The following is a 26,785-nucleotide window of genomic DNA, read 5'->3' as shown; positions in this document are numbered from 1 at the left end:
TCAGTTGTGTTCAGTGCATGTCCCTTGTTCCTCACAGCAGAAACTTTTTCCTCTGGTTGTCCCTTGCGTGTCGGATGGGTTTTTTTAATAAATAATAAAAGTCTACAACGTGCTTTTTGGGTACATGATTGCTGATTATTATAGAAGAAGTGTGTAAACCAGGAATTGTCAGGCTATTGAGGCAGTTGCATGGAAAGAGCAGCACCCTGCGATGAGCGCAGCGCAGGCAGAGCAGAGGCCCTCCTACGGTACGCAGCCCCTGCCTGCGGCGGCGGGCGGGCATCAGCATGAAGAATCTATAAGTCTTTGGCGAAGTTTTTTATCCTCTCTTGGACTCCTGTTGCCACTGGTGTCATGGTCTGACAAAACTAAAGAGAAAAAACAAACCTTTAGGAACAGAAGGGCCATCAGACCACTCAACATTCTCAAACAAAGGAAGTGCTACCAAGCGAGTGCCCCAAGACCGTCTGTCCTGAGTTGTGTTGGAACTGCTGGTTGAGCATCTACCACTGGTTTGTCAGCACAGTTATTTATTCAAACATGCCAACGCCACTAGTGACAGAAGAAGAGACGATGAGCCTCAGGTGAAGCTTTGCTGGCAGACAGTGAAGTCTGCAGCTGCACCCAGGCAGGAGAAGAGCTGGTCGTGAAGTGGCAGCTCCTTTCTGCAATGCACTGTAACAGTGGTTCAGGCACGAGTTTGTTTTGCTGTGGAGGAAAAGAAATCTCTGAAGTGTTCCTGTGAGATGAAAAGAGTCTTAAAAGTTCTGCTTTCAGATAAAAATGAGTCAGATTTTCTACTAGCTTTTTCAGCTTCTTGACAGGGACCTTGACCTTGAACTCTTAAATTCTCCTACCAAAACCTACCTACGTGTAATTCCAAAAAGGGACACATTTAAGAGGAAAACTATTTTCTGTCAGAATTACTCCAAACTGCTGTACGAGAGGCGGCTGCCAGAAGTGCTTCTTCTAGTTTGAAAATAGTTCTGCTTGTTTGTTCTGAATTTCACTGTTGTATAAATTGACTTCTACAAACCGCAGCCTGCCCGAACTGCTTGACCACAGTACAGAGGAACAGCTCCCCCGGGGATGCTGCTGCTTCTTTGTTATTAAGCACAGGGAACAGCTTTCTGAAGAGAAAGTGGATTTAATTTTTTTCCTGCCCTTGAAACGGTTCTTGCCCTCAGCACTGTGCATGCCTACTCAGGTCAGCTGCTGAATGTTTTAAAAGCACCTTCACTTCCATGAGTGAAGGACTTTGTGAAGTGGCAGCCCACAGAGTCTCAACTCCTTCATTTAGTGGATGTAGGCACTGGTGTCCTGATGCTTCTGTGGGGACAGCTACAACAGCAGCCATACTCATGGGAATGGGAAGAAAGCTCTTCCACCTCTTTATGCTTCTCCCTGAACGTCTGAGTTCTCTGATTCTGCAGTTGAGGAGGGAAGTGGAATCACATTTAAGCTATGCCATATTTTTTAGCAGAGAATCTATGGCAACATCTCATAGAAGAGCAACTGCTTAGAGCTGATCATGTCTGGGAATGGGTGGAAACATTCAGAGAACAGCTGCACCAACCCAGATCAGCTCAGACTATTTTGGCAAAACCCACTTTACAGTCGATCTTCCTTTCCCCCTGTGTAAGAAAGAAAAGGAGCGTGTTCACTGCCCCAGGCCTGCTTCCCTTCCTTTGGCATTTTCTCTTCCTCTGTCAGTGGCATTTCTGAGCATAAGACTTATTTTCACCTCCATAGAAAATTTCTGCAAAAGCCCGAATGACAACCAGAAGGAGTGGTTTCTACTCCTTTGATCTAATCTCAGGAAAAAAAAAACTAAAAATTACCCTGAAATCACCAGTTTCCTCACTGGAGCTTCTTCATGCACTACCTACTGAAGACCAGTCTAGTGCTCTTCAGTCTAGTGCTCTTCTGCTCTGCAGGTGGTCTTTAGGAGTTCCAGGTTCAGACAGCTAAAGCCTCTTACTGCTAAAGCAGAGATGTCAGCAAGGGCCACCAACTTAGCAGATACTTCAGCATCTAGCCTGTGCTGCTGACATGCAACACTGAGATGAAAACTGCTTTGTGTTGCAAAAATGGAGTTTTATTTAATGGATTCCTTATCTCTCTATGCCAGCAGGTTTGGATGTGGTGTTTTTGTGGTGTTTCTTTCTTTGATTTTTCTTTCTAAAGAATGAGTTCACCTTACCTTGTAACTCTGTTGCATTCTTTCCCAGATCATCTGCAGTTGTTTCTTCAGCCTTCTCCAATACAGCTGTCCCTGGCTTCCCATCCACGGTATCTGTCTTGATCGTACCAAGGTTTACCAAAAGTTGCATGACATCAAACTTCTCAGAAACCGCAATGTTCTCCAGCACTTTGAGGCATTTAAATGACTTAAGTTCACTCACGTTTTCCTCAAGAAAAAGGAGGTACAGGCTTAAGTCATCAAAACACTTTGACTTGAGTTTCAGAACATCGAAAGTTGGCAGGATTTCATACACTTTGAGGATACCTGAATTCCACCTCCAAGGAACAAACATTGCATACACTACCAGCGGCATCACCAGGAGATAGACTAGCAGGTTAATATAGCTGAGTACCTTGAAGACACCAACAGCAATAAGCTTACACTGAACCACTTCTGGAACTGTGCTATCATTCTTTAAGATCCCAGTTTTGATAGTGCACAGAAACTCATCACTCAAAGATGAGAGACTGATGTAGTAGCCAAGGTAGAGGCATGCGATGAAAATAATTATGAGAGTGAGTAAACGGCAGATAATGTATTTGATTATTAAGCATTTGGAATTCTTCTTCGTCTTCAGGTACTGCTCCACAATTGGGTATTTAAAGTGGCTTTCTGATATTTCCCATAAACTGAAAGAAAGAGGAAAAACCCAACAGGTCACATAGATCAGATGCTGCAGCATTCACCTACCTAAAATATAAAAAAACCTAGCACTCTAAAATAGACACAAGATTGGATTCCCTCTTACTGGTGTAAATCAGGGGTAGAAAAAAAACACAGTAGGAAAAAAACACAGAGTAGCAGATGAAGCATGAATATTGACACTCTAACACAGAAAAGCCACTTCAGAGACAAAAGAGCTCAAATGTTTGAAAATGGGAAAAAGTATCATCCTTGCCACAAGAAAATATTTGTGTTCTTTTCCAATAAAAACGGGTACTGTAAGCAAATCCATCAGGAAAAGCAGATTTCCCAAGCCCTTTTTCAGTAACAGCACACTGGAAGGGTTTTTACTTGTCAAGATCTAACTCTGCCTTTTAAAGAACAGACCTAAGCCCCCAGCACATTGCTTGTCCCCCCACCTGCAAAAGAGAACCAGGTCCCCTGAGCTAGGATGAAGCAGAAATCAGGCCTGGTTAGGATAGCGGACTGATTTGATCAGACAGGGGGATGGGGGTTTTTGGATTTTGTTAGTTTTAGTGTTTGGGGATTACTTTTTTTCCTCTTAAACAGCAGCTTTGAGACCTAGGTCTGAAAGGGCAGGAGATGACAAGTAACAGACTTTGCTCGCTGTGGAGAACATAGGGAACTGAGAACCGCAGCCATCCTTGTTTTCTTATGCTGTGGTGGGTAAAGCTAATTAACACCTACTACAAATAAAGAAATCAAGACATCTCAGGTAAGAAAAGCTCATCAGATCTTTTAGTTAAAAAAAAAAGTTTCAAGTCCTAGTTCCAAGTTCCCACAATAACGATTTCAGATGTCATCTATTTTTTTTTTTACCAAATTTAAAAGTGTGTGAGGTCACCATGCAAACCTCTGCAACAAATTTCTAAGAGTATGCAGGTGTCACATCTACTAGGAGCTTAAAGAAAAGAGCAAAGAAAACCAAGCCTCAACATCTTACCTCTGCGTCACGTTTTCATTAACAGCTGGCACCAAGTCAGCAGGATCCCTGGGGTCTCCGCCACGGATGCTATTAGCAGCTTTGATTGCCCTGTTATAGGCTTTGTCAAGTTCTTCCATAATAAACTTCAGGTCTGAAGAGAGGTGAGGTGCTGCGGTGAAGCGCCAGAACAGACATGGTAGATACAGCAGGATAGCGACGAGTAGAAGGATGTAGGGGAAGAACTGAAGGGAGAAAAATAACCCAACAGATTACGCTCCACCTGTATATAAAATAAGTCAGGCAGCCACCACCATTCCCTATGAGTCTATAAAATTCCCTGTAAATCTACTAAATTCCCTATAATTTTATCTAAATGCTTTTACTAAAACCCATTTTTGTGGTTATGGGGAACATGTAGGGAAGCAAAAATCTCTTTTTCAGACAGCTCCAGTAACCTTGCTACTGCTTAGGGCTCTGCTGAAGAGAAAGGAAAACCAGAACCAAGATAAAGCTATCACAGTCCTGATAACGTTTTGCCTGCACACCCAGAACTGCGCTGCTGGAGCTGAAATAGAGACAGGCATCACTAGCCTAGGGAACAACTAATAGCAAAGACAAGCGAAGCAGCTATCAGAGAGGCTGACTGGAAGAAGAGGAGGGAGTCATGTAAGTCTCCCTCCTAAATCTGTTATTACTGTTCGTGGTAATTAAAATGCTCCAAACACTGGTGAAATCTCTCCCATTCCCCATTAGCTGTCAGGAGGTTAATGAATTGACCCTTCACAGCTCTGCGTCTGCCTGCAAAGACACACGGCTGTTGAGAGTGCCTGACATACAGAGGATGTAACTGTGGTTGTCATATTTGAGGGCATTTAAACATTTTTAGATAACTCCTAAACATAAACCAACACAGGGCACTAGAATGGCCTGGTGTTAAAGTGGCACTGAAAAGCCCATCCTTACACAGTCCCTATTGCTTAGGGAAAGGGCTGAAGCAGGTACAAAATACAACAGTAAGAAGTCTTTCCATCTTTCTCCTAGTTACCAACAAGTTTTCCACCATGAGATTTAATCTCTAATTCCCTCCAGCTGCTGGAAAAAAAAGGCATTTTCTATCTACTGGGACATTATAGTCAAGGTGCACATTCACACATAACAGTACCCTTACAGAGACATGATGTAACACCTAGTTAGACAAGCAGTTAACAAAATGTACTGCAAATTTGGCTAATTCATTATTTTAAACTTTTGATAGTAAGCATACTTAGCTCAAACCCAGCATCAGTTCCTACAGAATTGTGAGCTAGTGGTGGTGAACAAATTTGAAATGGACTTAAGACATCTTAAAATGTCACAGCCACGCACACATGCACTTTCCTCAAGAAAGCCAGTGGAGAATCTTAGTGGAAGCTTGGACCAAAGCCATTAATCAGTGCAAGTGGAACAGCTCCACTTGTCTTTAACAAGATGAGAATCTCAAACTAATATTAACACTTTAACTTGCATTATCTGCATTAGTCAAGAGAGATCACAGAATCACATTTTATCCAGGAAAGTTGCTTCTAATACTGCCTAAAATCCAATGTTATTATTAAAACTAGGAGAGCATACAACATACAAGCCCATAAGCAAAGCCTCAGTTCTTTGTATCAGAAATAGTGTGGCCAGTAGCTCTAGGGAGGTGATTGTGCCCCTGTACTGGGCATTGGTGAGGCCGCACCTCGAGTGCTATGTTCAGTTCTGGGCTCCTCACCATAAGGACATCCTGGTTGTCCAGAGAAGGGCAACCAGGCTGGGGAAGGGGCTGGAGGGCAAATCCTATGGGGAGCAGCTGAGGGAGCTCGGGCTGTTTAGCCTGGAGAAGAGGAGGCTGAGGGGAGACCTTATCACCACCTACAACTACCTGAAAGGAGGTTGTAGAGAGGTGGGCGATGGTCTCTTCAGCCAGGTGACAGGAGATAGGACAAGGGGAAATGGCACAAAGCTGCACCAGGGCAGGGTCAGATTAGATGTTAGGAAAAAAATTTTCACTGAAAGAGTTGTCAGGGCCTGGAACAGGCTGCTCAGGGAGGGGGTTGAGTCACCTTACCTGGATGTGTTCAAAAAGAAGGGTAGATGAGGTACTTAGGGATATAGTTTAGCATAGAGCAGGAATGGTTGGACTCCATCTTGAAGGTCTTTTCCAACCTTGTGATCCTGTGATTCTTAAAGGAACTCCATGAGCAACCAGAGATCGCACTAAGAACTACCATTCTGGATGTGCACATTCTCTAACTAGGAGACACATCAGAAATTCTCAATGCACAGAAAGACTGAGCCATGAAGAGCACTAAATGTCACAGAAAACAGAGAATGCTGTATGGAAAGGTCAGTATTCCTTTGCAACACTTCCTTTAAATTCACACTTTTAAGTGTTTCTGCTCAGTAGCAACATAATTGAACTTGGACAGAATTGCTACTTCAGTCTCTAGATAAATCCTCAAGAAAGAAAACTTCAAGAAAGGCTCCCCTTTAAAACTGAAATGGAAATTTTGCAGGGATGCGTTAACCAGACTGTTTCAGAAACCTAGGTAACAAAGCAGAGCTGACTGAATTATTCCATACATCCCACTAGAGGTAGCTCTTCCTCACCAGCAAGGAATAAGCATCAACCAGATACTGCTGTGTCAGAGCTGTGGCCTCTCCACCGCAGGGGAATGACCTCACAGGCCAGAGGGATCCGGGGGATTCCTTCTGATTTCCTGGAATCGCTGAACACTGCATCTTCACTGATCTAGTGAAGATGTCCCTGCTTACTGCAGGGGAGGGTGGACCAGATGGCCTTTAAAGGTCACTTCCAACCCAACACTTTCTATGATTCTATGATTGTGATCTGCCCAGCACTTCCACTGAACTCGTATTATCTTCTACACCACTGAACCATGCTCACTGAACGGACTGTCCATAGTCATCCTCAAGAACTCCTTCTCTTCAGAACTCTTCCCCCACAGCAGCCAAGACAGCCCTTGGGTACGGGTGCTGCTCTTCCTTTTGCACTGCTAGGTGCTTTTGACCAAATTGAGCAACCCCATTCTCTCCAAAACACATCCTCAAAAATACAAGCTCTACTTGCCGCACCCTTGACATGATCTTTCCCCTACCCCCAGCACTCTGCAGAAACTGTGCAGAACTCTGCCCTCACTACCTCTTTCTTCCCCCTTTCTACACAGCAGATAACTTCAGACCATCTGGGTTTTTTTCCAGATCCATCCTTTCCAACTAAGATGTAAAGATTTGTGTGTCCAACATGTTTTTGTAGATATCTCATCAACTCAAACCCAACAGTTCAAGAATCTGGACTTCATATTTATCTCTGACAATGCCACTGGGTCTCTCAGGTGCCAATCCTGGATGCCTTGGTCTACACAAACCTTTATGGTTTCATGTCCATGCTGTTTCTGTTCTCTGAATTCTGTATTATGTAGAAAGACAAAAAATCTGTCCATGAACACAGCTTAAACTTACCTAAGCCTCTTTAAACTGCTACAACACCTTTTCCATAGGCCTTAATAAATGACAGTTTGTGTAAGATTGAATCATAGAATAGAATCATAGAATGCATTAGGCTGGAAGGGACCTTTAAAGGTCATCTAGTCCACCCCCCCTGCAGTAAGAAGAGACATCTTCACTAAAGCAGGTTGCTCAGAGCATCATCAACCGTGACCTTGAATATCTCCAGGGATGTGGCCTCCACCACCTCTCTGGGCAACCTGTTCCAGTGTCTCACCACCCTCATAGTGAAGAACTTCTTCCTAATGTCCAATCTAAACCTACCGTACTCTAGCTTAATAGAATTGCTGCAAAGCCTGTTTGGCTTCACTTACTTCTGTGTCATACACCTCTTAGAACCTTTCCACTGGTGCCAGGTAGGGAAAGAAACAACAAAGAAATGTCTCATTCAGTAAGGAATGGCCAAAGCTTCTTACAGTGGTTTATACCACTTGGTTTCTTACTCACTCATTTGAAACTCTACAGGCATCAGAGGATTTATGAATTCCCTTTCTGACCCTCAAAACTGGAAATGCCACTAGCAGTGTCTGATTAAGCCCTGAAATCTCTGAGGCCTATAAGACATGTGGCAAGAGGCAATATAGTTGAGGCACTGAAGTCACAGCCCAAAACCTCCATTGTCCCAGCTCCCATCTCATCCTTTATACCTAGAAAAAGCCTCCATGGACACATTCTACACTTGTGTAGTACCTCGGTGTCAGCCCTGCTGCTCTGCCCCAGACATCCTTCAATCCCACCTATCTACCCTGCCTCATTACAGACTGTTGTCTTACAAAGACCAGCCTCTCCTTTGCACCTCCTCCTCTACCTGACTCCTTCACCACTGCCTCTTCACCTAGAAGCATCACACCACTGATGCAAAGGCACATTTGCCACGGGCTTACTGGGCATCCCCTTGCCAGGCTCTCATCACTCCCAAAGCTGTACCTTATGGCAACATGAGACAACACTATGCAGCTCTTTTCTGAATTGTCTCAAAACCAGAGCAGTAGCGTGACCATTAGTCCAGCTCTTTTTGTTTGGAAACAAAAGCCTGTATTTATCAGCCCTTCCACAGCACTTCACCCACAACTCCATCCTTCTTGGATTCTGGCTTTATTTTTTTAATGAAAGATTCACTTGGCCTATTTGCCAACAGTAGGCTTAGTTAACTAGAAAATTGCTTGGAGTCATTTAAGGCCCTGAACCAACAGGCAGAAGTGAAAATGCAAAGTCATCTGGCACGAGTCCCAGGTTTCAGAGCAACAGACTCGGATTATCCAGCTCATCTGATCGCATTTTAGTCACACAGAATGACTTTGCATTTTAGGAAGAGGACTCCATGGTAGTTTAACACAGATAAGCAGGTGCCATAAGCCTTCCTTTTATGCTTTATGCATTTACTTCCACGGCACCAACTACACAAAGAGGAAATGCCAGTTCAGTCTTGGATAGTTAGCAGATTTACGTTAAATGGGAAGTGTCATCAACTTCAAGAACTAAAGGGTCGAAGATATGCCAGAGAAAGATAGTGTCCTAAAAGTAAACTCACTTTTTCCTCTGCTGTCTAGTTACCAGGTTCCTTTTCAATGCTATTTCACAATGTTGGATTTAAGATGCTGAGATTGCAGAACTGAAGAAAGGTCTTCTGAAAGCAGATTAGAACAGATACGATATCCCAGGGTGCAAAATGCTCCTTTCTGAACTTTACTGGTGAAGTGCACTGAGGGTTACACCACCATGCTTCAGCCTGGACACCCTGAGCCTTCAATGCCACCCAGCTGCAAGGAGAAAAGGACAGGCAAAGACCCAATGAGTTTACCACTCAAAAGCAGAATGGTAGAGCTTCAACTAGGCTGATCCAAGTTTCTGGAAGGTACTAGGCATAGATACTGTCTGATTAGCATTCGCAATGAGGCAGACAAAGCTAATAGTGCACCAGGGACTCTAGTTAAGAGTCCCCTATATGTTTTCTGCTAAGTGTTGCTGAGCTCCTGAAAGCTGAAGATGGTGGAAGCAGGTTCACCTGCCTTGGCTGTCCCCTAGTGTGATGGCACGCTCTGTGGGACAACAAGCTCCCAAGGAAGCAGAGTGCTAGGAACCCAGGAGGTGAATCATCCCTCATTCTGTACTGCTGCAGCTCATTTCACTTGACAGACCTCCGAGCACTGCACACATTACAGGCTATACCCTCACTGCTCCCGACAGCCAAGAGCACCTGGCACCTGAGCAGGATCTGACAGCACCAGAAACAGCCCAAGCCCCTGTTAACCAGTACTGATGAGACACCGAAATCCAAGCCTGACTGAGAGGAAATCTGTGCAGAGCAGGATTCTCTCCTCCAGGCTGAAGCCATCACTGCTCTGCAAGAAGTAACTAAAAGGGGAACTACAGAGTTGCTGCTGCTCTGTATCTCAGGGCTGCACTCCCAGAGTAACACATCCCACAGAGCAGCCAAAGACAAGAAGAGGACCAGATCTGAGGCTGGTTGTTTGGCAGCCTGTGTGTGGCACAGCACTCCACCAAGCCCTGCAATACAGAAAGCATGATCTTTCTGGACAGTGAGAGCTTAGGAAATAGGATGTCCAGGGGTGTTACAATGCAGAGCCCTGATCCCCCATCTCAGCACATCACATTGTTTTCAGTCCTGTGTTCTACACTTGCAAAAGCAGCTGTAAAGGTTATCATCAAAGCAAATAATTAATGCACATCAAACTGCTTACACTTCATAGACGTGTGCCGTTTCCTTACCTCTCTAACCACAAACAGTCTGAGCAGCTCTGAATCAGTACCAGCTGCCATGAATGGAGAAGAAAAATAAACTGCATGCATGCAGTCCAGACTCTAGAAATCTGTTTAACACACTGAACTCTTTTGAAGTCAAGTGCCTGCATTTGCTCCTCTCATGAAGATCCCAAACTGAATGTATGTTTTTCAAAACAAGCTTTTTTTACAAGTCACAAATTACAGAATTTGTGAACACCAGCATTCAGGTAACTACTCAGACTGGCAACAAAGAAGGAAGCATTCAAGTGTCTTCACTCACCTGAGATGAAAATATTTCTTGTTAAAAAATAAGACACTGGTGGAGTCTCTGTTTCTTCAGTTCCTGATTTCTATATGCCACCGTGAGGAACCTAAACAAAGCCACCAGTCCCCAAACAGACTAACAACAGCAACAACATGTTTCCAGAAGCAAAGGTATTAAGCTCCCTCTGGATACAATCCTAATCCTCTTTGAGTCGATGGGAGATGTTTCATTGGTTTTCAAGGCAGAAATGTGATCTGTGGATGACTCATCACTCTGAGGGTTGCCATGTGGATGATATATTATCCCCCTCCAGATGTGAAAGTGCATCTCAAACCACACATGACCTTTTTTGCCTAACCTCTTACTTACATTGTTTTGATAAAGCTTAAAAACTTTAAAATATTCTCTGTATACTACAGATAAAAAAGACTTTGTGGTGCAGTGTCCTCTCTCATTGGACTGCAAGGACTGGCCACTCACAATGGCCAAGAGCTTGTTTCTATTCCAGTTAAGGCTTGAGATTATTTCTATTAAGTAAGCTGTCAGGTGGAGCACTCATCTTTAGAGACAAGAAACAAACTACCTGTGCAGAGGGAGCAAATACATGACTTGCCCATCCCACATCAGCACTGTCTGTCTGTCGTTCCCACTCTGCTTTAGAAACCAATACCTCTGGGCTGCCACTTCAGGTACATACAACAATCCTCTTGAAGAAATCAAACCTGAATGGAAAACTCTAGAAGAAAACAGGAACAACAGAAAAGCAAAGATTGACCAGACTGTTTGAGCAATGACAAACCTGAAGGTGAGTTTTGTCAGAGGATTCAACTACATAAGCATTTTGTCAGCTTTTTCACTGCCAAAGAGGAGGAAACCTTAGCATTAAACAAAGAGTATATGCAAGACATGCTGTAGGCTCTTCTTTCCATTTATCTATCTGCAGATAGTTTGTTTCTTAAATTGTGCATCTGAGTACACAACTAATTTTGCTTTCTGCCAAGGGTTATCCAGTGGGAAGAGTAATTCCAGGATCACCAAAATTTCAAAAATCCCATTCTCTAAGGAGAGAGATCCTGGGCACCTTGTGGAAGTGCACAGACTACAAGAGAGGCAGGAAAACCAGAAAGTTGCAGTATGCTCCTCCTCTCCACTTGAAAACAATATGAGAGTGGCAGATCACTGGAACAGGTTGCCCAGAGAGGTGGTGGAGGTCCCATCCTTGGAGATATTAAAGGTCAGGCTTGATGGGGCTCTGAGTGACCTGATCTAGTGAAGATCTCCCTGCTTGCTGCAGGGGGGTTGGACTAGGTGACCTGTAAAGGTCCCTTCCAACCTTACACATTCTATGATTCCAAACTGATAGATTCAAGTGTTGGGAGACATCTCCCAGTGCAGAAAGGACAACAGGTAAAAAGGTGCCCAAACTTTGGGGAATGCCCAGAAGTGAAACGGTTGAGAACCCAAAGCACCAGCACAAACTTGTACTCTGGAATAAGAGGGAAATGGGAAGGTTTCAATTTCTCTGTAACACAACCTGGTTTTGATAATCCTTCCGAGCAGTGAGATGCCAGGAACAAAAGCAAGGCAAGTTGCTGCAAGTTGGCTTCTTTGCCAAGAGCTACAGGGTCCTACTTCCACTCTATACCATGATGAGCCCAGCCCTGAGCAAACCTTTGACTATGCTTCTGACAGAGCACAGGCAGCATGCCCTAAGAAAATCCATCCATTTCAATCCGGAATTGGGGCCTGCATCTTCAATCCCCCAAACCATCATCTAAAGCCTCCTTAAGCACTTCTTACAGGGCCTTCTAGCACGCTAATATAGTGAGATTCTAAGTCAGCCAGATTATTAAACAGAACCTGAGATGCTTTGCAAATTAACACGCTGCTGCTCAGAAAGCAGAAAAAAAGCCTCAAGCGTTGTCTTCAGAAAAATTTGGCCTAACAACCCCTGCTGGGCCTTTACATGAATCCCTGACCTTGCACTGCAGAGTCAGGTCTCCTCTCACCTCAATGTGAAGAAGCTCCCTTGTCTCAAGAACATCACCGTGCCCCACAAAGGCTCTGCTCTGGTCATTTAAAATTTATTATCTAGGCAAAATCTGCAGAGCAAAGAGGTTGTATGTACCTTGCAGCACACACAGTCAACACCAAGAGACAACCCAAGCCTTGTTTCCCTGCAGAAGCAATTTGCCCCCATGCCAAGCCACCCGTCCAGCAGCTGTTGGCCCTGATGCAAACAATAGCCAAACACTTTGAGATGTTCCCATCACAGTGGGAAGCAAAGGTCAGTGTTAATAGCTGTAACACCACTCCTTCCCTGGAAACTTGTTTAGCATGGAAGTTGATGAACAACCAGGAGAAGGATATTAATTAATACTGGCCTCCAAACATCACCTGCTACAAGCTCTGACTCAGCTGTTCGGATGTAGTCCTTGCAGCCAGTCTGCAGGGTATTTACAAAGGAACACCACATACCATTAAGATATCATGAAGGAACTGTGGGAAGAAGGGCCCTGCATCAATTCCTGAGACAGCACCAGTCAGCAAATTACCATGGGTTGCATCATAAAAGCATGATCACTTAAGCTATTAGTCATGGCTGGCAAATTAGGAGATGTGGAGCTACCACCAGGTGACTCTGGCAAAAAATTCAGCATTAAAAAAATCAGGTAATGAGAACTCAGTGCCTCAAGAGAATGGGGCAAGAAGGTATCCAGGTTTTCAGGTGGAGTTTCCACCCATGGAAGCTGCCTGCATGGTGAGATGTCCCAGCAGTTTCGACTGGAATCTGTAGAAGGTCTGGCTGAAGCGAAATGGAGCACTGAGAAAGGAAGAGGTCAGGCTAGAAACCAACAAGTCTGGCTTTAATATTGATGAAATGCAAGGTTGAGTGGAGCTGACTGAAGAAGGCAATATTACATCTTTACAGCTAGTGATTCGAGTCAGCAAACGAATCAGAGACACCCCTGAATAGTCTTTCAGAGGAGATACCACCAGCTGACTGGAACAGAAAAGCTGAAGTACAGGATACACCAGCAAAACCCAGAACATAGGTGCTACAGTTCCCGGACCTGAGCTCCTTCTAACACCAGGTTCTCCTCTGCTCCCATGTGCCAGGGGGATTCTTTGCTGGAGACAGTAATAAAAGGGCTGGGGAAGGCAGCAGACAACACCCCAAATTTGCAGAGGTCCAACAGCATTTCTTACTTTGGCATCAGGACTGCCCGAGCAGGGCAGCGCTGCCTCTCAAGCTGAGTCAGCTCCAGGCTTTGGCATGGCATTTACTCAGAGCTTGTAACTCTCACCAAAGCTCAGCTAACTGCTTTGAGCCAGCTCAAGCATCTCAGTACCTACTGCACTTCATACCCACAAAATAAGTCTTTTACTGTGCATTCAGTATGATGATGCTCTACCCAGCTCATAGTTCGCAAGGGAACAGCCTGTAGAAACCCAGAACAGCACACTGAATCAGAGCAGCATAGAAACTTCAAGGTTGGACAAGACCACCAAGATCATCAAGTCCAACCATCAACCCAACACCACTATGTCTACTAAATCATGTTCTGGAGTGCCTACATCTACATGTTTTTGAACACCTCCAGGCATGGTGACTCCATCACCTTTCTGGGTGGCCTCTTCCAATGCCTGACCACACTTTTGGTGATGAAATTTTTCCTAATATCCAACTTAAACCTTCCCTGATGCAACTTGAGGCTATTTCATCTTGTCCTTTAGCTAGTTACTTGGAAGAAGAGACTAACCCCCACCTGGCTACAACCTCCTTTCAGGTACTTGTAGAGAGTGGTAAGGTCTCCCCTCAACCTCCTTTTCTCCAGGCTAATCAATCCCAGTTACCTCAGCTGCTCTTCATAAGGGTTGTGCTCCGGACCCTACACCAGCTTTGTTGTCCTTCTCTGGACACACTCCAGCACCTCAATGTCCTTTTTGTAGTGACAGGCCCAGAACTGAGCACAGTACCTGAGGTGCGGCCTCACCAGAGCCAAGTACAGGGGAACAATCACTGCCCTAGTCCTGCTGGCCACACTATTTCTGATACAAGCCAATATGCCACTGGCCTTCTTGGCCACCTGGGCACACTGCTGGCTCATGTTCAGCCAGCAGTCAACCAACACCCCCAGGTCCTTTTCCGCCAGGCAGCTTTCCAGCCACCCTTCCCCAAGCCTGAAGTTGTTGTGACCCAAGTGCAGGACCCAGCACTGAGCCTTGTCGAACCCCATACAACTGACCCCTGCTCACTGATCCAGCCTGTCCGGGTTTCTCTGTAGAGCCTTCCTACCCTCAGGCAGATCGACATGTCCAATTTGGTGTCATCTGCAAACTTACTGAGGCTGCACTTGATCCCCTAATCCAGATCATTGATAAAGATATTAAACAAGACTGAGGAACACCTCCTGTGACTGGCTGCCAACTGGATTTAACTCCATTCACTACAAATCTCTAGGCTCAGCCTTCCAGACAACTTTTTTACCCAGAGAACAGTGCACCTGTCTAAGCCATGAGCTGCCAGCTTCTCGAGAAGAATGCTGTGGGAGACAGTGAAGACAGGGTTAAACCTGTTGGTACCAGCAATGCGCTTCATCTGTCCCAAAATGCCTACTTGTCATGAGTTCCTCTCCATGCCAAACTGGTCAAGTGGAATACAACAACAATATGACATGTTTTTACTGCCCTGTTGTCCTAAAGTAAGCTTTTGATCCAAGCATTAGGGAAGTTGTTGTGTCTTGTATTTTAAAATAGCTCCTGGCTAAAGCCAGCTGAGGCCCTCTGCTCCAGGGCAACACAGCAACATTAACGCTACTCACGTCAGATAACTGGTGATACTCGCTGTGGTAGCCCAACAGACACTTTGTTTAAAAGCAGAAAATGCCTCCTCTAGTACTACCCTCTTTGGAAGTAAGGAAAACAAAACATTCTTTCTAAAAATAGAGTTAAGCCAATGCCAAGGACTATAGCAGAGAAGGGGAGTGAGAGAAGCGAGTCAAAGGCAGGCTCCTGTGTGGGGCAAATTTCTTCCAGGAGAAGGAGATCTCTACGTACTTTGTGCAGCCACAGGGGAATGTTTTCTAAGTTGCTCTGGGATGGTTGCTTCTGCTGCACAGCTGCCCAGCAGTAGGAGTCCACGTAAGCAGCTTGTCGCCAGGAGAAGGAACTGGGTGCAAAACAGCTTATCTGAGCACCTGGGAAAACAAAGCCAGAGTTATCACCTCTTCAGAAGATGATTTAAAAAAAAAGAGAAATCAAGTTTAGGAAGAAAAGTTCACACCATTTGGGATTTCACAGTATCCAGAGCTATTAGGGTAAATATCAAACAAACCACAGCAGCAGTGCAGGGAGGAGGGCCACCAAATTCCCACTGCATTCAAGAGGGTTAAGCTCCCACAGGGACCCTCTGGTGTCTCATAAGGACTAAGACAGCATGTTAGAAGCACCTGTGTTTTAGGCTTCTTAAGTTTTGGGGCAATGTGACCTCCAAGACCTGTCTCTCACTTGCACTTGTCTCAGATTGGCCAAAGGGGAACCAGCAAGTATGAAGAGAGCTCAGATAAGACTGGTTTCCCCAGCAAACACCTACCATCATGTACCATCATGCCACTATGCTTCCCAAATGCACAACCTACCGCTCACATGTTCATTGAAACAACATCCTTCCCACAGCCCAGCAGTCCTGACAGTGATGCAAGGGCCAGTCTGCCCCAGAGTGCTGCCACACATGTGAAAGCCAGGATTTCCTCATGTAACTTCTGGCAGAACAACTGTGGCCTCCAGACACTTACAAAGGGTGCAGTGGTGCTCCTCACCAATGCAGTGACGTGCTGTGCCCAGGATCTGGTGTACCACCATCACCCCCACTCATTCCCAGATGCTTGGGAGCTTCAAATAAAGACCAGGGCACCAACTGGCACCAAGAACAGCTATTTAGTGTTGGGGACAAATTCTGCTCTGACCAGCTACAGGTGCCAGTTAGGTTTTACTGCAGCATACCTCAATGAGGAAGAGTGGTTATTAGTTGTGGAGTATCGGTGGATCCTTGGAGGACAGCCAGTAAAACAGGATGAGGTGGTCCTGATTTTCTTTCTGAAACTTTAGGAGTGAAACCAAAAAGCCCCCACATTTGCAGCTTTCCCAAATGCCCAAACAAGACAGGTGTCTCACCTAATGTAAATGATTACACCTAGTGCAAATGATTACACCAGGTGGAGATGGCTCCATCATACACATCCCTCTTCCAAGAAAAGCAGCCTCCAGCATTTCCTCCAACACACCACCAATATCAAAAGAGCAAGAGGAGTGAAATATGACTCTTTTTTTTTTTCTCTTAATATATTTCTCAAAAATAGTGCTATTGGCACCGCTGTGTGCTTTACAGGGCAGAAGTACAAGGTTGTGTCATTCATGCCTTTTTGCTGGTTTAGCTTTTAGTGATAAAAACTTCTTTTGTAACAGGAGCCAACTGCATTTGCCTTGTAACTTGTTTAAGTTTCTTACAACTCTAACATAGTCAAGAAGCATTTTGAAAAAAGCCTCTGCTTGTGAGTCACTGTTATAATTATTTCTTGGGCTGCAGTATCATAAGGACATGGTTTGACCTGTCACAAGCCTCCCTTATGGAAAACAAATTACTGTTTATCAGAGCAGAGCTCATGTGATTTAGCAAAGTTGGCACCAGACAAGCACTTGCACTCTCTCAAAGCCTGAGGAGTTCCTGCTTTCTGATTCTGCGCTAGCGGAAGCTCAAGAAATAAAACACTGCAGAAAGGGAAAAAAAAAGGGGGGGGAGGCAGTTGGGGGAGAGACCAGGCAATTGGAGTGTCTTCTCCACTGGATAGGGACCATTTATGCTCTGCTCTCATCACTTAACAAACCTCCTGCTGCTGGCTGTGCCCAGTGTGAAGCAGCAAACAAGCGACCCTTTCAAAGGGCGAGTGATATGAGTGGTCAGAGAGATGCTTTGTCCCAGTCACGTCTGTGCGTCTGCAACAAGAAACACATTCCCTGTGCTCATACTCCACTGACAACTGATGGAGTGTTTAAACTCCCAAATTACTGATGAGAAAGGCAGCCAGCCTCCTTCCCCAAAGAGCTATGCACACAACTTCATACCCGAACAGCTCCTGCAATGCCGGTGGCACAGCAGAGCACAGAACTTGACTCTTCTGATCCTCAGGGTTTCAGCAGGAACGTCGGAAATCTTTGGCAACTTGATGTGGGGGCAAGCAGACAGAGCTTGACATCAAGCAGAAGGTGGGAACACTCTGGTTTTTGCACTGATTTTTAATTTATGGCAGTCTTGGTTGTGAATACTTGTTAGTGGAAATTGCAACTTTGCACTAACCATGGCAATGCCAAGGCTTAGCAGAGGGGACTTTTTATGCACAATCTGCACAGAACACAGATTATTAAATGCATCTGGAAAATAGGCACAATTTTCCATCTTTTTTCCTTCCTTCTCTCCTCCAGAGGAATAATAGCAATAAATCTGTACAGGTAATTTACCTCACGTTGGGCTATTCTGGAGAAAGTAACAAAGGAAATCTGTAGTTTTTATTCAAGGAGGAATTAGGCAAAGGGCCAAATGCCCACCACAGACCCACTGTGCACACACACACATGTGCACAGGGCTAGTTCATGAAAGGCTAATAGAACTCTGCTATCAAATGACACAAAGCCCTTCCCCATCCTTTGCTCCCACAAGTAATAGAAGGGGAAAAAGAAAAGCAGCAGCCAAGCCTGTAACAGCAACAGGGAGATAAAATGCCCAGTGAGAAAGATGGGGAACAATAAATGACTGAATTTGTTAAGCAGTTGCTACAACAGTCCTTGGCCAGGTTAGTATTACACTTGGCAACGTACTTTCTTTTTTAAAATCATTCCCTGGTACTAACCCAACTTTGGAGAGGGAGTGATGGGGATTTCACTTACACTTTTGCAAACAAATGAGGATAAAAAAAACCCACTTACTATGGTTGCTCTAAAGATAGACCACCCAAAAGTGTCGCAGAAACTTAAGGCAGCGACAGGTGATCAGCCACATGTAATAAAAAAAGTGACTTTCACAAGTGTGCTAAAATTATCAGATGGAGCTGGTGGCTGAGGGCAGGAATCACTTGCAGGCATGCAGCTGAGCACAAGCATGAGTCACGGCAGCCAGCAAGCAGCAGGGCTGAGCTGTCACCCCACCCAGCCACTGCATGTCTTCATGTGTGCTCTGCCAACAAGCCCCCAGCAATTTCCTCCATGGCTGTACCAGGAGAACCTTTTTCTTCCACAACAGCCTCCTCTGTAGCACTGTAAAAACTGGCATGGGGCTGCTTGCAGGTGGAGATCTTGTGTGCCCTCGTAACATCATTTCGTCAACTCTGCTAAAGCCTTGCAAGCTCTTCTGGGAGGGATCTGTCATCGGGTGTGTAAAAGAAGGTGCCCCAAGCCCAGCTGGGACTTCTCAAAGTTGAGATGCAAGCAGTGGGTCTACTCTGGCTCCTTTTGCCCTAATGAAGGTGGAAATTTTGGTATTCATAGCATCATAGAATCATAGAATGATCTGGGTTGGAAGAGACCTTAAAGATCATCAAGTTCCAAACCCCCTGCCATGGGCAGGGACACCTCTCACTAGAGCATCTTAAAAGTTGGAAAAGTCCACTAAGATAATCAAGTCCAATCGTCTGTCAAATACCACCATGTCAACTAAACCATGTCCTGGAGTCCCACATCTACAAGTTTTTTGAGCACCTCCGGAGATGGTGACTCCACCACCTCTTTGGGCAGCCTGTTCCAATGCCTGACACTAAATGACCAAGATACAAGCCACTTCTATGATTCTCACCCTAATGCCCCCGTAAATGCTTTCCAAAAAAGAAACCTATCTTTAAAAACAAACTCCCAGAATCCTCCCAAAAATTGCCAGTCTGAAGGAGAGAGTCCCTATTTGGTATCCAGCTGCTCTGCTGGGGTGCAAAGTGAGAGAAGTAAAGGGCTCAGCATCCCCTGGCTACATCCCTTACCAGAGAGTGTAAATCCAGCAAGCCGGACTAGTTTCCTCCCCAGTGGTTCAACACCCCTCTTCTGACATAAACATCTAATTAAGAAACTATAACTAACAGAGTACTTCCAGGAATCAATGTTAATCATATGCTGAACTATTTCTCCTGAACAAGGATCAGGCGGTTGCAGTCGACAGGATGAGAGCTTCAGTAAGTAATTATTTGGTTTCTAATACACTGCCATCGCTGGAAAAAGATTTGCATAAGCTTGGATGAAAACCTAGCCATTAATTACTACTGTAATTTTCCACAGGGCAAAATGAGCTAGCCACGATACCCAAACACCTGATTTTATCTAGTGAGAATATCCACGTTAGCAGCCACTAAAGAAAAACCCACAAACAAGAAAATCAAGGCACATATACGCAATATGCAGACTGTCAGGCACCATCCAATGCACATCCTCTACCCCAGCATTAAAGAAATATTTTAAAATATGAAAAAAGTTGTCCCAATGCATGCCAAAGAAGAAGCCACTGTTTGTGTGAGTGTACACGCCCTCATTAAGAGCAGAGCAGAAGGACTGATTTTTGTTAGATTTAGAGATGCTTCTCACAGACCAAAGAGGCAGGTTGGGGGAAACAGAGTGAACACTATGTTTAAGAAGGAAGCGTGGAGACACACAAATGGGTGCACTGGAGAAAATAACCTGTTCCCTGAGGTTTATTCGGCAATGGGTTAGTAGCAGAGCATAAAGCTCAGGTGACGCAGTGTTTAAGTGGAGTGGGTCAGAGGAACCAAGAAGTATCTTTCCCTCTCCACAGAGCTGCCAGTTATCCCTCAGAATCACACCAAGTCACAGAATTACAGAACCACAAGGTTGGAAAAGACCTTTAAAATCATCGAGTCTAACCATTGCTGTCCTATGCTAACCCATATCTCTAAGTACCTCATCTACCCACCTTTTAAATACATCCAGGGGCGGTGACTCAACCCGTCCCTGGGCAGCCTGTTCCAGGCCCTGACAATCCTTTCATTAAAAAAAACTTTCTAACATCTAATTTGAACCTGCCCTGGCACGGCTTTGTGCCATTTCCCCTTGTCCTATCATAACCAGAGTCACATAATGTTAGGGGTTGTGTAAGGGACCTCAAAAGATCAAGCCTCAAAACCATGTAGTGGGAGAAGAGCTGGGTGTTTATCGAGCACTGTTGTCAGAGCGATAGGTTTTCTGATTCATGGAAAAAAAATCCCTGTGAATGAAATTCCTATCAAAATAAGTTTTCCCTTCACCTGAGGAAGAAATAGCAGCGAAGACCATCTGGCTGACGACACTGGTGGCACCCCAGCTCTCAGGCAGCACCAGAGGATCATGATGCTTTTAGAACTTATTCTGACACCAAAAGCAGCTTATTGCAATTTCCATAGGAAATATAAACTTGGCTGCCTAGAAATTAAACACACACACAAAAATCTCCTCACCAACAGCTGAAGATGCTCACCCGAAGATAATCTAGATTTGACATTAAAGCAAACGCATTTACAAGGTTGCCCTGGCTCCCCAGGCAGGCCTGTTCCAGACAATGGTAACTTCTGCTATTTACTGAGCGCTCTTTACATGCCAAGAGCAGCACAGCATATGCTGCTGTTCTCCAGGGTCTGCCCCTCTAACCAAAGATGCTTTGAAGTTCAGTTTGCCTGGCTGCTCCAGACTGAAGCTACCTGCACGCTTGTTGACTCAGCCCTGTCATTAATGCCCCCAGTTCCAAAGCACCCTGCTGAACTAAAGGCAGGATGTGCAAATGTCAACTATTAGCATACAGCCTGCTTCAGCAGCACGGAGAGATGTTTTTCAAGCTCTCAGCCAGCAGCTGCCGAAGTAATAGTCTTTGGCCTAATTACACCCAACTTAACTTTAGGCCCCAGCCCTTATGGAAGTCACAAGATAGGCCTATTTCCCAAAGGCCTCCCCAGCAACCTGTGAGCGCGAAGGGAGAGGGCAATCAGCAGGGAAGAAAGGAGTCTAATTCAAGGGTTAAGATTATGTTTTTTCATATTTGTTGTGATTTAGTCTCATGGTTGTTTGTTTTTTTTTTTTAATTCTTTATACATTTGATTGTCATGAGTGTTTGAGAAACATGATTAATCTGTATAGAGAGATCCAGGCTCACCCAGACATGCAGTAAGGGATGCGTCGGGTAGGCACTGCTGCCACTGTGGCACCCACAGAAGCTGTTGGGATGTAGCACCCAGAGTTCCCTACTAACACCCTTCACCCTGTGTTTTCTGACAGCCAAAGCACCTCAAACCCCATAGGCAGCCAACTGGGGTGTGGGAACTAAACAAATTGGGGAACACACCCCTACTTCCCCCCAAGAAATTAGTTGGAAATGGAGCAGGGCAAGTAAGGATTGTCACTACTGGGAATGCCCAAAGTGGTCAATGAGACATTAACCCCATAGTATGTAGTGCATAGGGCAACACTCCACTTACCAACTTTCGAGCACCCTCCAGCAAGGAGATAGAATGCATCAAAGGGAAATAAGACTTTTTTTAGTGCAGAAAATCTTCATCTCGGTAGATTCAGGCAGATGCTGTTGGTTGGTTCATGGCCAGGCAACTCCTAACCCACCATTCTGCCACAAATGACAAGGCAGTAGCACTACCCAGACCTTCATGCCAATTATACTCAAGCTTCTTAGGTGACTGACTTAATATATGATAGTGTCCGGATCCTGGGAGGGTTTCCAAGGTGTTTTATTATAAAATAAACAGAGATGATAAAACAAGAGGATTAATTCATACCAGCAATGTATGATCCATGCACAACCGACGCCTAAACTGAACTTGTAGTAAGGTGGCCATCACAAGTTTCCCTTCTTCTCCCCTTTCCAGCTCTCTCCCTCCCTCTTCATCTCCCATCCCAGCCATCACCTCCCACGCGAAGCCGCAGTGAACACAGCAGGCTGTGCAGCCCCGAAAGCTGCTGCATGCAGAAGGTAAAACGACATCATTTGGAGACAAGCAGCTGCTGGGTTTAAGCACATATGAGCAATTCCCAATTGCCTTCCTTTGGGAAAAGATGCAAATATTTGAAGTTGGGTAGGCAGCTCTCACGTCTGGTTTTCTTTCGGCTGTGACCCAAGCCAGCCACTGATATCATTCCCAGAACTAACTTGGAATCAAGCTTCTGCCAAAATTAAGCAGCTTGTTTCCATTTCCTCTCTGCTCAACTGACTGTACCTGCTTTGGGCTGCAGCATCCCACTACAAGCTGGGCCTTAGAAATAACATATCCATGCTGTTTACATTAAGAAAGCGTATCTCACAATATACACACACACGCTTTAAAAACAGGAATCTCAATCCTGGCTCAAAGCAATTCTTATTAAAAACATGGTAAAACTCATGGCTCATATGGTGCTGAGGGCACCCCTTCCTCCTTATTTTTCTCTTTATATTTTTTTCTTTATTTATATGGTTTCTGTTACCATACCATCTGATCACCTATAGTATATTTACCCTAAGAACTGCCAAATAAAGTAAGGAAATAGTACCAGGCTGTAACGTAAGAAATACAGGCATACACAAGACAATGCTCACAACCCTGCTGTTATTTCAATTTTCAAGCTTCCAGTATAAAATTATATAAAATTACAAAAAATTATATAAAATTACCTAAAAGTATACAAAACAAGGTCTATCTCTATAGAGATAACAGGTGCAGGATGCCAAGCAGCAAAGCTCCCCAGGGTGGGCAGCTAACACCTCAATCACAACTAAGCACTACCAGAACCAGCTTAAAATCATCACAAACCTGCAAGTGACCATGGGTGTCTAAAATATAACCAAGAATAAACCAAGATTAGTTCTCCTTCTGCCCTCTGAAGGACTCCAAAGTGGGGTGTGGGTATTATTCTGTTCACCCCAGGAGTTTCGGCTGCACTCGCTGGCTGAGCGCAGCAGCTGGGTTGTCCATGCCTCCAGCACAGAAATCCTCTGCAAAGCCCAACTGGAATCTCATTTATTTCCTGAAACTTCTATCACAACTGAAAGTTAACTCCATAGCTTTAGAAAACCTCTGCAGTCTTCATAAACATTTTAATCGTTTTGCACAACTTAGAGCAACTGGATGTAGGAGGAAAATTGCAGTTTCCTGCAATGGAGCAGAAAAGCAGAGAAGGGGACAGCTCAAGGTGCCAATCCAAGAGGATTTTTGGTGGGAAGAATGCAATTATCTCAACAGAAATAGGAACTGAGCATGCATTTTTTGACGGGCTGTTCAATTTTTGTACCCAGAGGTAGAGGTATTTCCATGCTGTGACTCACATACCGCTTTCACAACCACTTCTGATTCTGAGTTTTCTTCAGACCTAAAATGGACCCTACCATTTTCTCTCAGTTTAGCACTTCTGAGCTTTCCCCAAAGCACAATTACATCAGGAAGTGTCTGAAACCAACCCTTGCTTTCTATTTTATCACTAGCTGAGCACTAGTGCTCACAGAATGGGGCATATCCAGCCCCCAAGACTCCCTCTACCCCCCAAAAAGCCTTAATGGAAACAGCTCTGAGATCTCCTGTTTGCAGGCAGCTTGCTAAGCCACACAGACTATGTGGGGAATAGGCAACAGCCATTCTCACACCACAGCTAATTGAGTATCACTTTCTGTATGGAAACCACGTGATGTAGTTTCACTCGCATCAGAGGCCTGGCGGATTTCTCACGTTTGGGGTTTTCCTCATATTTATTTTTCAACTAGCAGAGCTTGGGGTTTAAACTCCATGTTTTCTTCTAACAGGTTCTCAGGATTATAAGCAAACTAAAGCTCGTGCAGGATGGGTCCGCATCTTAATTCTTGCTTTATGAATCTACTGCAGTTATGGGTTCAGTTTGAACGAGTTGAATACTGGCAAATGGTATACACAGCATGCACCAAGGCCCAAAGGTTTGGGTGGTGAAGATGAGAACTTAGCTCATCCAAAAGAAAGGCTTCACCAAACCCTGCAAGCCGTCTGCACGTTGGAGCTTTACGTAAGCAAGGAAAATGAAGGAAATACTCATAAAAGAGACCTTGATACACAGCCACTGTTTCCATCTGGTTCTAGTGCTTCTAGAGGACAAGTGGAAGGAAGAAGAATTAAGGGACCTGCATATGAGTTATGTTTCTTTGTTTTAAGCTGAAGAAGTGTGCACGTAGCAGTAGCAGATCTCAAACTAAACGCAGCGGCTCTTACTGCTGTATGCTGAAATCCCTGACTGACCAGAGCTGCCACAGGCCTTGGATCTGGCCTTGCCATTCCCAGCCTGGTTATCCTTGACTCCTCTGCATGGTTATTGCAGGACCAAAGTGCTCCGGGTCAAACCCACACCTATTGCAACAGGTGTGTAGGTACAGAGGTCTGGGGCGTCCTGTCTCTTCAGCAGCATATGGTGCTGCCTGCTATCTGATTAGAGCTATTTGTGATGTTTTTGAACAAGTTGACCACTAATTCACAGTCCCATTCCAGATTCCACTCTCTTAACATTTGCTTGATTCAAACCCTTAGCTGATATATCTCAGCTATACAACACAAATGCCAACAAATAGGTATGTGCAGGAAATCAAACTATTTCTGAAATGGTGGAAGTCCTGTGATTCAGCCCTGCCTCAAACTGGGCAGTACTGCTTATTCCCCTTCGAAATCTTCATTCATATTTCTATTTAAACACAGAGCAATCCTTACAAGAAAATAGATTTTATAAGTAAGCCCCCAAGTTGCAAGTCCTTATCATTTGGATTTTAAAGTCTCCCTATCATTTCAGACTGGGAAAAGGGCTGGCTGCTAGCCAGCTGGCACAAGCACTTCTGTAACTTGGGGGTGAGGAAAAAAGAAAAAAGATAGCAAAATAATTAGGAAATTTGGTACTTTTCCTGGCAAGCACGGCTTCATCTGTTGAGTCACACCAGAAATACCAATCATAGAACTGCACACTGGTTTGCGTAGGAAAGGACCTCAAAACCCATCTAGTCCCAACCCCCCTGCCTTGGCAAGGGACACCCTTCACTAGCCCAGGCTGTCCAAAGCCCCATCCAACCTGGCCTTGAACACTGCCAGGGATCCAGAAGCAGCCACAGTTTCTCTGGGCACCCTGTGCCAGGGCTTCACTACCCTCACAGGGAAGAATTTCTTCCTTGTATCTAATCTAAATCTCCCCTCCTTTAGCTTAAACCCATTATCCATTGTCCCATTACCTATTGTCCCATCACTCCATGCCCTTGCAAACAGCTCTTCTCCAGCTTTCCTGTAGGTCCCTTCAAGTACTGGAAGGCTGCAATAAAGTCTCCCTAGACTCTTCTCTTCTCCAGGCTGAACAAGCCCAACTCTCTCATCCTGTCTTCACAGAGAAGTGCTCCAGCCCTCTGATCATTCTTGTGGCCTCCTCTGGGACCTGCTCCCAACAGTTGAACTGGAAGAGTTGCCAAGGTGCAGCAGAGCAGGGGAAAGCCTTGGAGAGAGTTTCCATTCCCCACCCTGCCTCATATCTGAAGAACCTCGATACACAACTGAGCCACACACAGTGCAAACGCAGAGGCCCGAGACCCATTCTCCTTGGCACCTACACCCTGACAGCTGCGGAATGACAGCGAGATCTTCCTGTAAAGCACTCCAAGCACCAGGAACCGCAGCACACGGGCAGCTTTCATGGCACAGCTCAGCAGGCTGCTCACGCTGAAGGCTGAGCGGCATCGGGAAACAAAGGAGCGGCATGGCTCCATCCTAAACCACAGCCACAGGGGAAGATGCAGCCGCTGAGCTGACAGGGCTCTTGCTCTGGAGGTGTTAAGAGAATGACAGCGGTTAGGGAATACCCCAAGGAGGAGGAGAGAGATGGGAAGGCCGGGAAAGGCCAGCCGGCGTGCCCAGGATACCTGGGCAAGACCGCAGGGAGGCACGGCCGGTTGCCAGGGATGCTCTCCGGAAGAGCTGGAGAGCTGCGCTCCCTCTTTGCTCATTCCCCACGGCCTCTCGCCCTACCCGTGAGTGACAACCCCTCCCGGCAGCGGGCGGCGGAGCACCCCCTTCTTACCGTCGGAGCACTGCCCCCTCCCCCGCGCCCCCCGCCCCACAGCTCCGCACCGCTCCACCGCCCCCCGCCCCGCCGAGCCCTTTGTCCTCCGCGGGAAGCCTGTCGAGAGGGGCTGGTTACCGATGGAGACCTCCTGCGCGAAGGCGAGGGAGATGAGGAGCAGCGGCAGCCCCACGGCGATGCAGGTGACGATCTTGTCCAGCGCCAGCTCCAGCCGCAGCCCCTTGTAGCGCGTCTCCGGCGGCTCCTTCAGCAAGAAGTCGGAGAAGACGTACTCGGTGGCGATGTGCGCGATGGCCAT

The 26,785-nt window shown here is 45.5% G+C and overlaps 1 protein-coding gene across 1 annotated transcript; it reads right to left on the bottom strand.

The window, feature by feature from the left end:
• Nucleotides 1-282: 282 nt before the first annotated feature.
• On the bottom strand, nucleotides 283-26,785 carry PANX1 (pannexin 1; the record flags this gene model as incomplete). The annotated part of the gene is made up of 5 exons (XM_084271134.1): nucleotides 283-368; nucleotides 2,204-2,874; nucleotides 3,873-4,096; nucleotides 15,475-15,614; nucleotides 26,605-26,785. 5 exons carry the CDS (start codon nucleotides 26,783-26,785, stop codon nucleotides 283-285), a joined length of 1,302 nt encoding a protein of 433 aa, XP_084127260.1.

This window comes from Gallinula chloropus (genome assembly GCF_964237585.1).
Source record: "Gallinula chloropus genome assembly, chromosome: 1".
In the NCBI taxonomy this organism is placed as follows: domain Eukaryota; kingdom Metazoa; phylum Chordata; class Aves; order Gruiformes; family Rallidae; genus Gallinula; species Gallinula chloropus.
The sequence above is the reverse complement of the archived record's forward strand: the minus strand, read 5'-3'. Positions and strand labels throughout refer to the sequence as shown.